At 43.9% G+C, this 15,822-nt stretch overlaps 1 protein-coding gene across 2 annotated transcripts; it reads right to left on the bottom strand.

The window, feature by feature from the left end:
* Nucleotides 1-363: 363 nt before the first annotated feature.
* On the bottom strand, nt 364-13,999 carry LOC101465453 (insulin receptor substrate 2). 2 transcript variants are annotated; one of them, XM_004573276.6, is made up of 3 exons: nt 11,096-13,999; nt 10,429-10,910; nt 364-3,273 (listed from the first exon to the last, which is right to left on the bottom strand). In XM_004573276.6, exons 1-3 carry the CDS (start codon nt 13,765-13,767, stop codon nt 3,269-3,271), a joined length of 3,159 nt encoding a protein of 1,052 aa, XP_004573333.1. In that variant the 5' UTR covers nt 13,768-13,999; the 3' UTR covers nt 364-3,268. The 2 variants fall into 2 exon arrangements, with proteins under 2 accessions (XP_004573333.1, XP_014267118.1); XM_014411632.4 differs by having other exon boundaries at nt 10,429-10,907.
* Nucleotides 14,000-15,822: the final 1,823 nt, after the last annotated feature.

The following is a 15,822-nucleotide window of genomic DNA, read 5'->3' as shown; positions in this document are numbered from 1 at the left end:
ATGTTTGTGTTTTCATATAGACAGGGATATTTTCTAAATTAAATTGAGAATACCGTGCCTTAAAAAGTACTGTTGTGAGTGTGGGTGTAATGTTACAAATCATAAGCAATCAAACAGACACTTCTTTCTGGATCAGTTCTAGATTTTGCTGCTGCAGCCTGTCTTGGTTTTATTATCAGCTTGTTAGCTAGCAAACTGTAGATGTAAACAGATATTGCCGTGCAGTTTGGCTTCATAATGATGCATGTTATGTATTATGTATTAAACATATGAAACAAAGAAAGAAATTAGTAATTACTGTTATGATGTAGTTTGCAAGAAATACAACTTATGGTAATGAAAAAATAAGGACAAAAACAGTAGCTCTTTAAATAAATTCATTTATTTCCTTAGGTTTGCTATTCATAATTAATACAGACAAAAGCAATACTCGACTACCAAAATTTATAAATCATTATAATCATCTCTTGTGTGCATCACAATAAACAGTATATTGAATTATGTACACTGGAAGACAACACATTCAAACTGAGTGAATCAAAGATGAGTGGATAAAGAAAAATCTGTCTATGGACACAGAAATGGGGAAAGCGCATTTAGACATGTCGCGAACAGAGTTCCCAGCCATGGAAGAACAAAAACACTTGGCAGAAAGAGAAATGTACAAAGAGCTAAGCAGCTCCTGCTCATCACAATAAAGAAAAAGAAATCAATGCAACATTACATTTGGTTCCACAGTTGTAAACTAGATTTTATTCATGTCACTATTGCATATGCCATTAGGTAAAGTGTGTCAACAAGGCAAAGAGATTTCTATAGTAAAATAGACAAAGATAATTTTTTTTCCCATATAGTCACTGTGAGGGAGAAAAGAATAACATAAACTGTATTTCCCAAAACGCCCCCGTCCCCTCTTTAAAAAAATCGGTAGCCAAAGTCTTTACAGAGGAATATCATCGCAACATATTTTAAATCTAAGTACTTTATGTATATCCAATAGATTTTTTTTCTTTAGTTAAACTCTATATACATAATATACACATTCAAGATTATGAAGATAAATAGATACCACGACTTAGTGTGGTAAAGCTCCAATATTATTTCACTCTTGTCAAAACCATTTGCACATTGTTTCTGAGGTGTTTCCACCAGCTCAACGATACATTCAGACATAAAATTTTACAATCTACTGTACACTAAAGGGGTAGAGAGCCAGTTGGAGTTGCCACAGCAGACGGCACAAAGACCACAGTTAGGATACCGATAGAGTGCTTTAAATTTACCTTGAAAACAAATACCCTAGCGGCCATTTTGGAGGTTCACAGAAAGAGTCTTGATTCAGATTTGTTTTTTCTTTTAATAATTTCCCCCCAACTGGATTCATCAAATTAAAACAAGCCAGTTTTTCTAAAGAGGAAATAACAAATTTTTCCTCTAGCAAATTAAACTGTGAATATTGCAAACAGTAAAGTTAAAGGTTTTGTGTCTACGAGTTAACATTAGCAACATTTGCTAACAGTCCTAGCATTACCGAGCTTTTGATAACATTAGCCAGTTTGCTTACTTCTGAAATTTCTTTAGACTTATTAGCTTTACACAGTATGTTAGCATGTTCAGAAACAGAAAAACATACACATACAGATTGTTCTCTTAGGAGTTCAGACATATATTGGTCTGGAATAAACAGTTGCTAATGGGGGGGTCACAGGTAGCCACAGGCTAATGGTAACTAATAATAGCAAACGTTAAATAGACACATTTGTGTGATACATCTTTGTTATGTCCATTTAGTTATCATTATATTTATTACTATTGCTGACTTCTACTCTTCTTTGCTTGGGCTAATGCATTGTACTGTCACGAAATAATTATTACATAATAATTCAATTACAACGGCTTGCTTTAATTCGTAACCTTATATAATTTTCTTCAGCTAGCTCTAATTTTGTTATACTGTCTGCAAAGTAATCATATTTTCCAGACAGCTGACTCTTCCGTGAGCCTCCGTGGGGGTGTCACATGTGGCTGTGGGCCTCTCTTGTGCTACATTTTCTTTGCTGCCCAGCCCTCCTCCCCCTCGGTGCCCCGTTCCCCTTTTCTTCAGCTCTCCCTTGCCGACCAGATATCGGCTCAACTGCGCTCCCCAACCTCAACAGCTATCGTTGGCTCCACCCCTCCGTTATCACCTCGCCTAGACAATTGTACAGTCAAACGATATCACAGCAGGGCGACCTGCATCGAGCTAAACAGCAGGCCGTAGGTTTGAAGGTAGGAGTGTGTGAGGTTTTCAGGCTCAAGTGACTGAGGAGCTGTGGGAGGTACAGTGCATTCAGATGCCTGGTGTTGTGGGGGTCTGAGCTGAGTTATATAGACATGCATAACTCTTGAAGACATTTAGAAATATATTTCTTTTAGTCCAGCACTTCTGATTGGACAAAAAATAAACTAAGGTACAATTAATAAGAAATTATTAATTAAGAAAATACTTTAATATCAATACAATAAATCAGCTCTCAAGCAGCCCCACAGTACTGTACATTTCTTAAATAATATATAGATTTAATGGTAAACTAGGCATTTTACTTTCCACAAGAGAATAACAATATAGAGATGTAGGTCCAAACAAACATACAATAATAGAATATTTATCACTTGTTTCATAGAAAACATAAGGACAGTATAGACATTAAGGCATTGTGTAGGTCTTTTCAGACATTCATCATCCAAAAATAAATAAAGTATCTAATCTAAGTATACTCAGTGTACCTTAGTATCCTCTCTCCCTTGGCCATTTCTAGGTTTCATTGTTCACTGGCATAACTGTTGGTCGTATTTTTGTCAGAAACACGCACACACATGCAGGCAGTCATAAAACTACCCTCAAGTAAATAAATAGTATTTGGGTACCATTAGACTTCTGTTATTGTCTGACTATCTTCTGTGCTTGTGCCAAAAACTGGGTCACAGGAGAAATGGCCTCTAAAAGTGCAGGAGACACACCGATTCACAACACATTAACACACCCATCCACACAAACACACCTGCCCTGCCATCAGCAAATCCATGACATGCATAGATGGTGATCTGCTTGTGTCCCAAGTGTGTATTTGTGATGCCGAGGGTCCACACAGTCTTTTCGGGCTGCAGAGCCCCGTAAAAGGGCAAAGTTTGGGTTTTTTTGTTGTTGTTTTTCTGTTTTTTTTTTTTCTCTCTTCCTTTTGAGCAGCAGGTCAGTCAAGATGCCAAGTCAGAGGACAGATCAAGTCCTTCAGTCTGGAAGAGATTACAAGAGAGAGAAAACAACAGTTAATAAAAATATTTAACATTTTCATTCTTACAGTGGCTAAGCCAAATAAACTAGTACACCTCAACTTGCACCCTCTAACAATCATATGCATATTTGGTCATTTGCATCCAACTGTCAAGCAAAGCACACTCAAATTCTTGGCATGTAAATCCATGCAAATAAGCCTCACTTTAAGCAGTTTAATGAATGGAGACTTAAAGCCTCAATTTTCTTTGTTTGGAAACAAAATGACTAAATCTTGTGCAAATATCATCCAAGATCTAAGAACTGTTTTTTCATAAAGCACCTGTAAGGTCAGCTGGCCAAACGCTGCTCTATAGCACCACTAGTGGCCAAAAAGACCCACACTGCACCTTTAATGCTGCAAAACATCCAATGACTTGACAAATCTGGTTCTTCGACAATTCAAAACACAAGTTCTTTAACTAGAAAACTGTAACAGTCATCCTAAAAGGAAATGACCCGTGTTAGTAGTCTGATAGTTTCCCCACAAACAACACTGGTGCCAATTAAGCAGCTCTCTTGAGGCAACAGACATGAGGGCCTCTGAGAGAACAGTGTTCACTCTGTAAGGTACACATGTACTGTACAGAGTGAACTCATTCACAGGCTCAGATTAGGGTTTTGTGTGTCACAATAACAAGGAGGCACAGGGAAAAACAGCTTAAATATCAAGTGGGTGCCACACACATGGGACAGTTCTGAACATATAGTTTTACACATCTAAAACAACAACACGTTTGTTTTTTTTACATCAATATCACACATGTTGTATAATCTGACTCTAGCCTGGTTATTGATTTAAAGGCACTTTGGTATTTGAAGCTATGCCTCTTATCCACAGAGCTAATGTTGGGTCATTTTGACCTCACATTTCTAGAGCTGCTACTGACTAAATATGAAGATCTTTTGTCCAATAAAAAGTATCCTGCAGCTGAAGGTGTTAAAAGTGTGTTTGTGTGTATGCTGGGCCTTATTGGATAGTAATGTTCTGATCTTAACACACCAGCTGTTTAGCCCAGGAAAGACTTGAAGGACAGTTTGTGTGTGGTGGGGCAAAGGGGCTCATCCACAGCAAGCATAATTACATAATCTAGGATGCAGAAAGATGAGGAGGGGGTGGGTGTTCCTGTCATGCTGCTCTGGACACACGCTTAGCGCAGCTACAAGCGGTACAGCAGCATCTCTAATATTAAACAAACGGAAAGGAACTGTGGCTGCATTTATGCTGCAATAGACGATAAGAATGGAACATTTGTTTTCTTTCTGTGGAAATGCAGCCGCGGTAGGATCTGAAAAAGACAGGGAGCATCAATGTCCTTAAACAGTTTGAGCTAAGAAAACTTTAGCACTGTAAGGCTGATGAAACCCTGGGGAAGAAAAAAAAAAGCCAGCTGAACGACCTCAAATATGCGCAGCGATCAGGCTGTTTGTGTTAGTTCCTGAAAAGCTGCCATTTTTGGATCTGTCATTCAGCGCTCTTATAAACAAGCAGCCCAGTTCTCTTTCACAGAACCACACGTTTAGATCTTTTGAAGATATTTTAGGCCCCATAAGATGATAGTGTAGCTGAGGAGGATGTTAGAGATGTTAATCACTAAATCCAAAGATAAGTCCCTCGATCTTATATGATTTTTCAGAGATTGACTATAATGACGAGATCATTTTACAGTCAGGGTCAGATTTCTGTTGAATTCAGCTTTATAAACATGTTCAAATTCGGACAAAACATCCTAAATGCCCGCACCTTACATTACGCATTCCCCAGCTCCTCTCCATGGAGCATCCACCGGCTCTTGCTGATCTACCCTTGGCCGTCTAATCTTGCCCGCAGAGGCTATAATCTCATCTGGAGCCGTGGCTGGTTAAATGTGGGGAACGCTGGCCACGCAGTTATCTAGCAGCTAGCGCTTCTGTCTGGAACATCCCGGCCTACTTTAGCCCCCCTCCTTCTCACTGAGCCGTGACACACACACACACACACACACCATTGGAAACTCTGACATAGGAGCCTTTGGCATTACGTGTTTGTTCTCCATATATCATGTAACATGGCATTTCTGGAGTTCCTGCTTTGGTTGTTTGCCGTTCTTTGTTATTTTAGTAAGATCCCAACTTCAATTTTCCTCTGATGCAGGTGTAAATAAACAATTTAACAGCCGGCATGCGTATGTGTTCAAGGGTCAGGGTATAGCAAGAATGGATTGTGCAATCAGGCTAATGGGTACAATCAGGTGTCATCTTTAGGAGTAAATCCACAAATTGCGGAAAAAAAAAAAAATGTTTTTTTAAATGTGGCTGTAAAATCCAAACAGAGCTCTTTGTTGGGGTAAACATTTAAAGAGGATGCAATAGTTCCAATGCAACCATTAAATGCACAATTTATCTGCTAGTAATTGTGCCATCAAGTTTTAATATTTCGAATGGAGTTTGAATTTCCTGTACAAAAACCCATTTTTAGCAAAAAAGCAAAACAAGATACTTTTCCCCCCTACCATTTATCTCGTGACGCATAACACAAATCTCAGCCCTTACTTTGGGAACTGAATAACAACCTGGTCTACTGGGCATGCTCTGAGTAACTTAGTAATGCATGGCTGGGCAACTTAGACCGCTTTTGCTTGCTTCCCCCTCTGACATCAAGGACACGAATCAGTGGAAATTTGTGTAACAGATACACAGTGCATGCAGTGGGTGCATTTACCCACTGCATGCACTTTGCAATGACATCACTCACAATACAACCAACCGAATGACGTCAGGGGGGAAGTGGGATTTGAGGAGATGGACGCGGATGTCTCTAATCTGGCCAACAAATTACACACACACACACACACACAGAACTGATACACTCTGTAGCCTGTGGGCGCAGCAGATGGTCTGGGTTGGGGGTGGGGGTGGGGGGGTTAACCGGTTTGGAGTTTGGGTGTGTACTGCAGAGAGAAATATAGCAGGATATATGTACGTTTACCAGGTAGTTTGTATGCATGTGTAAGGGAAATCAGTGTAATGACAGTGTGTAAAGAAAGAACAGGATGGCAGGTGTTTCACCTCCCCCCCCAACAAACCCATGCGCACTCCGGAAAATGGCCATCTGCCACTAGCACTCAGGAGGGACTTGAAGTGACACAGCAGGGCTCCTTTTGGACTTGCAGCCCCCTTAGGCCTCAGTCTATTTCCCACCTTCTGCTAATGTTTAGTTAAAATTGAAGCCCACAGATAAACACCGCTATTCTAGGTATAGATTTATAACACGTGCATGTTTCCAGTTTTTGGAAAGTTTCACTAGTTTGCTAACTATTTCTGTTTTCAATAAGTGTCTTTCTAGCAGTAGTGTTCCAAAGGTTTCAGACCAAATTACCTTGCTATTATTACAAGTGTGCCACAGAGCTCCATTCCTGGACCTCTTTAATTCATCCAGTACACACACACACACACACACACACACACACACACACACACACACACACACACACACACACACACAATATCACTTGTGCAACCCAAAACTGTACCGTGTATCTTAAGACAAGATGACATCATTTCATACGCCATTATTATATAGCTTCCCTTGATCTGGCTATTGCAGTTCTGTTTTGGATACATTTGAGAAATCTCTTGCTAAACACTAGGTTTTTTTAAGCTCAAGGGAGCTCAAGATTGCTATGTCACAGTCCAAGCTGATAATAAAGTATACAGAGATGGATGCTGCTTTTAAAAGTTAAATTGTGCATGTCAGAAACTCATTCTGAAACTCATCAGAATGGTGAGCTGCTATGTTGTAATTTGATACAACTGTACAGATGACTGTTATGTCTATTCTGATAAGTATATTAACAGCAGAGAAAGAATTCTGAATGCCCAGTTCCTTGTATGCATACACATACACGTGTACTCAATAAAGCAGATTCTGATTCTGCGCTTTCCAGACTGGAAATAGCAACAAGAAGCTGAGGTTTCAGAGGCAACAGTGCATGGCTTGGTTAGCAGCTGCAAGAAGGGCAAACTTCACCTTTAACAACATTTTGGAAATTATGCTTTTGTGATCACTGCAGTCGTTTTGCATCAGCCCAAAATATGGATCTCTTGTTTTGAATGCATGCAAAGTGTCCAACGTGAACACAAACACATCTGCACCATGAGCATTTAAGCAGGTTATTTCCCCAAAAAGTGATACAGAATGCACTTCATCCATTCCTGATGCTTGTTTTTTTACATAAAGATGCTTGCATCACAACTTTCTGAAAAAAGATGTGAAATCCACCTAATTTTAAGGAAAGTGTCTGACAGTCAAACAGATCAGGTCCAAACCCACTGCCTAATGTGTTCCCCTCAATGCTTAAACAAAACGTACAGCCGTAAGTCTAGTGAAGGACAATCATATCAATACAGCATTAGGAATGATCTCTTCAATCATCACAGGAAGCAGGAGCTGATTGGTGCCGTCAGATAAAGGTATTAGTCAGAGGTGGTGGAAACAGAGACGGCTGACTTGGCTAATCTGAGTCTGGTACAGAACATCCACCTGGCTGAGCTGCGGCTAGCCAGGGCCGCAAGTGGAGACAGCCTACTTGGGTAAGCGCGGCAGTAAACACCGCCTCTGAGTCACATGGCCTGGCTCCCTGACAAAACAGGAGGTAAACAAACTCCTGATACTTATGCCAGGCGTTTAAGCTCACTGGAGGTGGAGCATAGAGAAAAACAAACAAGAAAAAACAACAAACCAGGAAGCAGCACGTCACGTTTTTTTTCAAAATGCAAGGCTGTCACATGGAAGGAGGAGCAATTTGGGTGTTTAGTTGCTTTAATCCTCACTTTAGAGTGAAAGTTACCCACCGGGCCAAACTGCATTTACCTGCGAGTATAAAATTAATCAGCAGGGGTGTTTGGCTGTATTGAAAACCTGCAGACTTTTGGGTCAGAGTGGCACACGGTCCAGGAGCCCAGTGTGCCGTCCCTATAAACACGGGATCAAAGCCCTCCGCCAGCGGGGCCAGGTGCCAAAATCCTCCCTTGCAGAATGCTCTGACCTCCTTCACCCTGCTTCACCGCGCAGCAGAGGAACCGGGTAAACAAGGGCTCCCGCTCTCCCAGAATGTACCTCAGTGGAAGAGGGGCCTCACAGATGAGTTTATTTGTTCCTTTAAAAAGCCAGAAAGCCTCCCCTCCCCTTTCTACCGAGCACTCTGCCGCCCCCGCCTCCTTCTCTCTCTCTCTGCTTACTTCTTCTAAGTGAACAGACTAATGAGACAGAAGGGCAGCGGAGTGCACGTGCCATCCTGCCCCATTATGCACGCATTTACTCGCTCTCCCGCAAACAGGCAGGCAGCACTGGAAAACAACACAGCCTACACACTCTCTCTCCCTATGCACATCTTTGCCAAGCATTCAAGGATACAGGCTCCACCGCTGGAAAAAAAAAAAAAAAAAAAAAAAAAAAAAGGGAAAAAAAGAAGAAGAAACAGAGAGAAAAAAAAAAAAAAAAAAACACCCTATGTGTACGTGCTAGAGTCCACATGTATGTTCCCTCCCCCTGTCCCCTTCCTCTCCATGGTCAATTCAAAAGCTTTATTAGTGTCATAAAAATATTAGCACTTGTCAAAAACATGAGTTGGGGACACGTGCAAGCCTGCAGAGACAAAAACAAACATGTCACTGTCTCGGTATTGTTACATTCCGCTTTATTTACCAGAGTGCCACTGACTCTCCAAATACTAATAACTTAACAGAACCCCCCCCCCCCCCTACCCATTTCTACATCCTAAAAATCAAACCTCCTCACATGAGGGGGGGCTTTGTGGTAAAATAAAAGCCACCGTCTGTTCAATCGGCCTGGAGCCAGAGAAAAGCAAACCCCCTCTCACAGCAACTTTTTCTAACCAGCTCAGCCAGGAATGCAGACCATGACATCCAGTTACCTGATGGCCCTGCTTTGTTGTTTTCCCCTAGTCATTGCTCACAAGGACATGCACATATATCCACTTACACTGGGCCTCACATTGGGGGGTACAACATCCCTCCACCCCCTCCAACCTCTACGTACTTGCAAGCACATGTGAGCTGCATGTCTCAGTTGGATGGCAAGGGTGTCAAAGAGTCACACTTAGCTTTAAAGTCATAACTGTGCTGCCCCCACTCCACAGCACTTTTTGTTTGCTTCCCCCATGATCCTTTCGTCTACTGCCCCACACTGGGGCTTTTGTTTTGCTCACTGGGATATTCTGGGACGCAGTATTGATCACAGGATGGTGGGAATAAGGGGTCTGTAGAGGTCACATTGATGTGCAACACATCCTAATGCCTACCCAACTGAAAAACAACAGCCGGAAATGCCTGCGGCTCAGAGAGACATTACAGCTGACAGGAAGCCTCCACTAGGATTCCCGTGACATCGACAACTGGGTTATGCCTGCTAATAACCATCCACAGTAAACCAGTTACATACACTTCACAGATAAATATTTAATGACTTATTAGTTGCTCTGGAATTTTTTTGCATGAGGTTTAAAATGAATCTCTAATTTGGAATTTCTGCCCATTTTTGCAACAAACTTCGACTCTTTATAAGCGTCGGTGGAACTCTGAGCTTGTATTTTCGGTATCATCAGCCCACGACAGCAACAGCGAGGCAGCATCCTGCTCTGTCATGGTGCTTGTTTACTTCACAGCCCTCAGCCTGGTCACGTTTCATAGCAGTCACATGGTGTGTTCACATGTTGTGGGAAATACTGCAAATTCTCTGATAGTGATCTTAAAAGCAGTTAAGAGTATCTTTAAAATTGCTGCTGCTTTCCTCGCTTTATGTGGGCACTCCCAATTCCCAGTAGCACCCTAACATTTAAGCACAAAGAGATTAACTACTCACAGAAGAACTCAAAAGTAGAAGCTTAAAATGAGCACTTGAAGGCAGCATCCGCTGCTGAGGGCCAGTTTGAATTTGAATCTAGAGGAAATTCAAGTCTCTCATATTTTTTTTCCTCCCAAATTTTTCATCTGTGCAGTACCGCTTTCTTTTTAATTAAAGAGATGCCTCCCACATTCCTGAAACCCTTCATTCCCTGTGCTAAAATCTGACTGTTTGGATATTTTATTCAGCAGTATCTGACATAAACCTGACCCACCTTTGGCAGTGGTTGCAGCCTCCTTGAATCCCAGGCAGACATATGGTGAGCTGTGCAATCCATTGATGCCCCCTTTGCAGCTGCTGGTGGGTTTGAAGCCGACCAGATCCTCACACTTCTCAAGGTTCAAGGCAATATAGTTGAGTCCATTGGGGTAACCCTCTGAGCTCTGCCGGTTCTCAGGGCTGCCGTACTCCTCGTCAGAACCTTCGCTGCTCCGTGACGAGATGTTCTCCACTGAGCTGTGCCTCTTCACGGCGTCGCCACGAGCAAAGGATGCGAAGACCGGGGTCACAGTGGCAGTAGATGAGAACGTTTCAGAGCTGTGGCGCCGGCGTCCCTGTGGATTTGCCCTGATTACCTTGGCAGAGCAGTCAGGGTCCACTGTGGAGGAGGAGTTTGGACCGAGCAGGAAGACCCCAATGTGCTCTGGAATACCCTGGTCTTCCATGGAGCGCATCTTCTCTCTGCTGCCCTGACTACTGGAAAACAGAAGCAGAGAAATTAAGATAAAAATAACTAAAAATGTGACTAAAACTAAATATGAATTAAATTTAAATGACGTTTTGTTGCCACCTGCAGTGAACCAGGATTTTTACCAAAACACACAACCAAATACTTTAAATAAATAATAATTAGTGATAAAACACAACAAACAGACACACACCTTGCTGCGTTCAGAGGTACGAGCTGTGGGGGCAAACTGGTCATCCCAAATGTCATCTCAGTGTAATCATTTTTCACCTCATCACTGAGGCCCTGGGAGTCTTTCTCACTATCCACATGGTATACGCCATCCTCCTCCGAGCAGGGGCACAAGGTTAGCTCTGGGAGTGTGTCCAAGCGCTCAGCAGGAGTGTCAGCATCCTTGGGCGAGTGTGATCCCAGCTCCAGGTTTATGTAGTCTGCTAGAGATGACCTCCCAGGACCCCCACCGCTGGAGCCCAATGATGAAGACTGGCTCTCTGTGGATACGACAGAGGGCGGAGAGAATCTGGCACCACTGAAGTCGATGTTAATGTACTCCCCAGGGCTCCTGGGCTCCCCTGGGAGGGGATGTTCATTCATGCTGGGCAGGGTTCTGAGTGTGTCCAGAGACAGCCTGTTAGGCCTGCCCAGCCTCCCCCTGTAGGAGAGGTTCTCAGCCCGGCTGTGTCTGATTGGGGAGGGTGCTGAGGGGCACAGCGGTGAGGAGTGAGCTGCACTGGGTTGCATCACTGAATAATAGTCAGACTCCCCAGGTCTCTGCCTCAAACTCTGGGGACTCATCAGCACATACTGGCTGTTATCGTCATTCTTGGAGGCCTGCAGTTTAGCAGGTAGTGTGAGGGAGCCGGTCTGATATGCTGATCTAACTGATGTGGGTTCAGCAGCCAGCAGGCCCAAGCAGTAATCTGGTGGAGTCTGGAGAGGAGGTGGGTTTCCAGGGGACATGTTCATGTATTCACCATGCCGATCTGGGCTTTCCATGGAGGATTTAGCGCCACACCACATTCTCATGTATCCGTTGTCTTCTAGGGAACTGGAGGAAGGGGAGTTGGTCTTGTAGCTGCCACTGGCAGCCGCCTGAGGATGCACCCTAGGGTTCACAATCTGCTTCGGTGCAGAGACGCACATGGGGCTCATAGGCACGTAGTTGTCTGCCTTGCCAGACTGAGGTGCTATACCTGGTATCATGGGCATATAGCCATCGTCACCAAGGTTGCTGCTGGAGCTTCTGGATGAACCGATTTCAATATCACCGTAATCCTCCGGGTAACACACTTTGGGTGAGGCAGAGTGGGAGCTCTGTCCGTGGGTCATCTTCATAAGCGTGTACTCATCCAGAGAGGCTGAGGACAACGGCGCTACCACCCTCTGTTGACGCGGTGTGGTGAGGGAGTGTGTTCTTTTCCTGTAAGCCAGACTCTCACCCCTGTTGCACCTGCTCCCATTTACTCCCTCCATTATCATGTAGCCACAGGGGTCACTAGTGTCACGGGAAGGAGGAGTGCTAGACAGGGAATCGGGGGTGTCACTGCGAGTAAAGGGGAGGAACCGGAGTTCACCTGGACTGGAACTGTAATCATCACACAGCATGAAGCCAGTATCGCTGAGAGAGCCCGAAATGGAGGCACTGCAGCTGAAGGGGCGCCTAGCTTTGTCAGGAGTAGAGATCCTGCCCCCCCCTCGTGGAGACATGCTAATGGGGCTGGAGACAGCGGGAGGGGAGTTGGACACTGGCATCGAGCGGCTGTGATGGAGGTTGTATGTGGACTCCAGCATCCTGCAGGTGCGCCCATTGCTGAGGGTGTAGGATCTGTTCAGGGGATTCCCAGAGTTTGGACTGGTGGGACTCCCGTTTACAGATATGGACATTGACACAGGCCGGGTCACACTTCCGTCTCCCTCGCTGGACGTTCTTATCCGACAGGGCGTGACCTTCCTTCCTGGGGATGTGGCTGCCATGCTGTCGGTTCTGGATCTCCTCACCAGGCCCGTCTGACTTGGGGGGGGATTGTTCAGGTTGCGCCGCGTGGGCACAGAGATGGGGTTGGTGCTAGCAGACTGGCTTTTGCTCCTCGGCCTGAACTCAGACAGCTCCTTCATGGCCTTCATGGCATCCAGGATCGTTTCGTGGATGTTCTGTGCCACCACCGAGTCCTCCGCCTGCATCCAGAACTCCCCGGGCCCCGTGACCGCAGAGCGGCCAACCTCTATGAAAAAGAAGCTGTCTGAGTGGCCACATCTCCTGATATTCATGAGCTGTAAACTGACAGCAGCTGTTTCAGAGTTCAGTTTCACAAAGCTGATGGTCCTGCTGGACAAACACAGCCTGTACACTCCAGTGAGGTTCTTCACCTGACCTAAACCTTTGGATTTCAAGTTGACCTGCCATACCTCCTTGTAGGTAGGTGTTGCCGGAGTGAGGAGTCCATAACTGGCCTCTTCAAAGCCAACTAGAGAGGAAGTGGAAGCAGGACTGTCATACACTTTCCCCTCAGCTATTAAATCAGTCAAAACCCTGTACCAGCTCTCCTGCTCCTGCTCGTTGTCTGCAGCTACGGCGAAGTATTCGTCCTTGGTGTAGAGGGCGATGAGGTGCTTGTGTTTGGCGTCGGCGCGTTTGTTTACGCACAGACAGGAGTCCAAAGTTATAACCCGTTTCGCGGCGGACTTGTTTCTCCATTTCTTCTCGCTCTCATAATACTCCAGGCGGGCCGGGCAGCGCTCGATCGGCTCCCGGAGCACAAAAAATCGCCTGTGTCCGTGCTTCTGCTTCCTCAGGTATCCGCACTTCTTCACCCCATTCGTCCCATTAGATAACAGGTGTCCTCCCGTCGCCGGAGGACTTGCCATTTTCCCTCCGCTTTTCTTTTCAAGTCCAGATCGGCAAATTCCTCTTGCTTTTTTTGTTCGAAACTCACAGCAAAACGCAAAATAAAGAAATTATTTATAAATATATAATACAAACCGCTAAAAGAAAAAAAATCTCTAATCCATTGCAGGATATGTCCGCCACGGCAGAAGCAACAGTGCAGTGGGGACCAGACTGATCTGATCCAGGAGAAAAACAACATGTGACGCTGCTGCTCTAAAAACAGAATAAAACACACAGTCATAAGGGGGCGGGGCGTCCTGCAGGGGCCGTGCCTGTCCGTCACGCCAAAGCGTCGCCGACTATTGGCTGTTTTACTCACTTGAAACAAACAAACCCCGCCTCCCTCCCTGCTTCTCCAACAGCAACCTCTCTCACGTAGAAAACGAAAATACCAGCGAGTCCATTGAGGAACGTGAATTCCTATTTCCCACTGTAAAACGAAAGCGTCACGCACCCCCACTACCTCATCCCGCCCCCTCCGGGGTGTTTTCTTTCTTTTTTTCTGTTTTTCTTTTAAAACACCGACACCTCACTTCAAAATATATCCATGTTTGTCGATGTGATTGGCAGGCCAATTGAGCCCGTTTGGATTAATGGGGGATTTGAAATGTGCAGCATAATGCTGGATTGTAACCCTTTATTTCTCAAGCGGGGACGCTGTAAACAAGCCTGACGTCCCACTTATTATATAAGGCGTGTTGTGGCCTATTTTTATACCTGTGGGTATTCCTATCCAACTGGAACCTCGTGTTTCCTATTTGAGCGCATCTCCATTTATGCTCACATCCAACTGCCCGACTATATTCGGTGATAATTAGGGTGATTAGCTCTTTAAAAACTGTCTTTTTTTTAAATGATGGGGAATGAAAAAGCAGAGAATGTTGGGGAATTCGTTGTTTTTTTTAGTCTTGGGTTCGGTATTCCCTTATGCTTATGTTGTACTTTATTTCCAAAATGTTCACACTGAATGAAAAACAGCTATCTCACAGAGAATAGTAGGAAAGGCTGAAGTAAACACCTCAGAGGCTTATGTACGAGCAAATTCTGCGGAAATGCTGCCATCATCTGTTTTCTTGGGCTCACTGCACAGCGTGTGATTCGGGGAAAACAAAGCAAAACTTTCCCTGGATCATATTTATAAAGTGTACGAACAGGAGCAAACCTGCACACAACATTCGGCATTAGAAACAGCTGCAGGCAGCAACAAATGGGACTGTTGTTGACATTTGACTGGCAGCCTTGGCGACAACATGAAGGGAAGGGTGCCGAATACGGTTGTTTTGCTGTTGATGGGAACGACACGTACAGGGTTTATTTAAGCACTCATTTGGATGCCTTTTTCGTGGGCTCTTCCATCTTTAGTGTAAGCTCAGTTAAAAATGCAATAACACCAATTTTACACCTTCTCCAAGTATCATAATCCAAAGCCTAAATTTTGATTTTGTTAATTTTGTCTGATGCACCTTTTAGACCTCAGTACTAATGGATATATCATAGTTTGAATAGCAAAACTATATTCAGTGTAATGCGATTATGACATAAAGAAACATGAAGAATGATTTATGCCCCTAATTTACGTTTTCTCATAACTCACCGTAGACAACTTCGGAAAGCGTGCTCTGGGTAAATATTTGAGAGGTTTCACTTTTATCTAAATGATTTTACAGCCCATCATTAGTTGTGTTTCAAAATAATGTTCTAATGAGGAATAAAAACCTTAATAATACTGACTGAGTGAATACTATACATGTAAACAACGTGCCAAAGGTGTGGTTTACAGTTTTAACTCGCTTGCTCCTATTTCGCTTTCAGTTTATGTCTTAGCTCAGTAACTTTCACTTCATGTTAAAAACAAGCTGCCTGTTTTGTCATGAAAGCAGAGTATGATAACAATAAAGTAATAATGTCATTAACGTAGGATGTTTGAGGATTCTTTCCGGCTCAGTGAACTTTATTCTAGACCAAAAAAGACTTTAAATGGTCCCGATACAACTGAAAGACCCCTTACTTAGTAATTATAGGGTTTTCAACTG

The sequence above is a fragment of the Maylandia zebra genome, linkage group LG23, assembly GCF_041146795.1.
Source record: "Maylandia zebra isolate NMK-2024a linkage group LG23, Mzebra_GT3a, whole genome shotgun sequence".
Lineage (NCBI taxonomy): Eukaryota > Metazoa > Chordata > Actinopteri > Cichliformes > Cichlidae > Maylandia > Maylandia zebra.
This window is presented reverse-complemented; position numbering and strand designations above follow the sequence as displayed.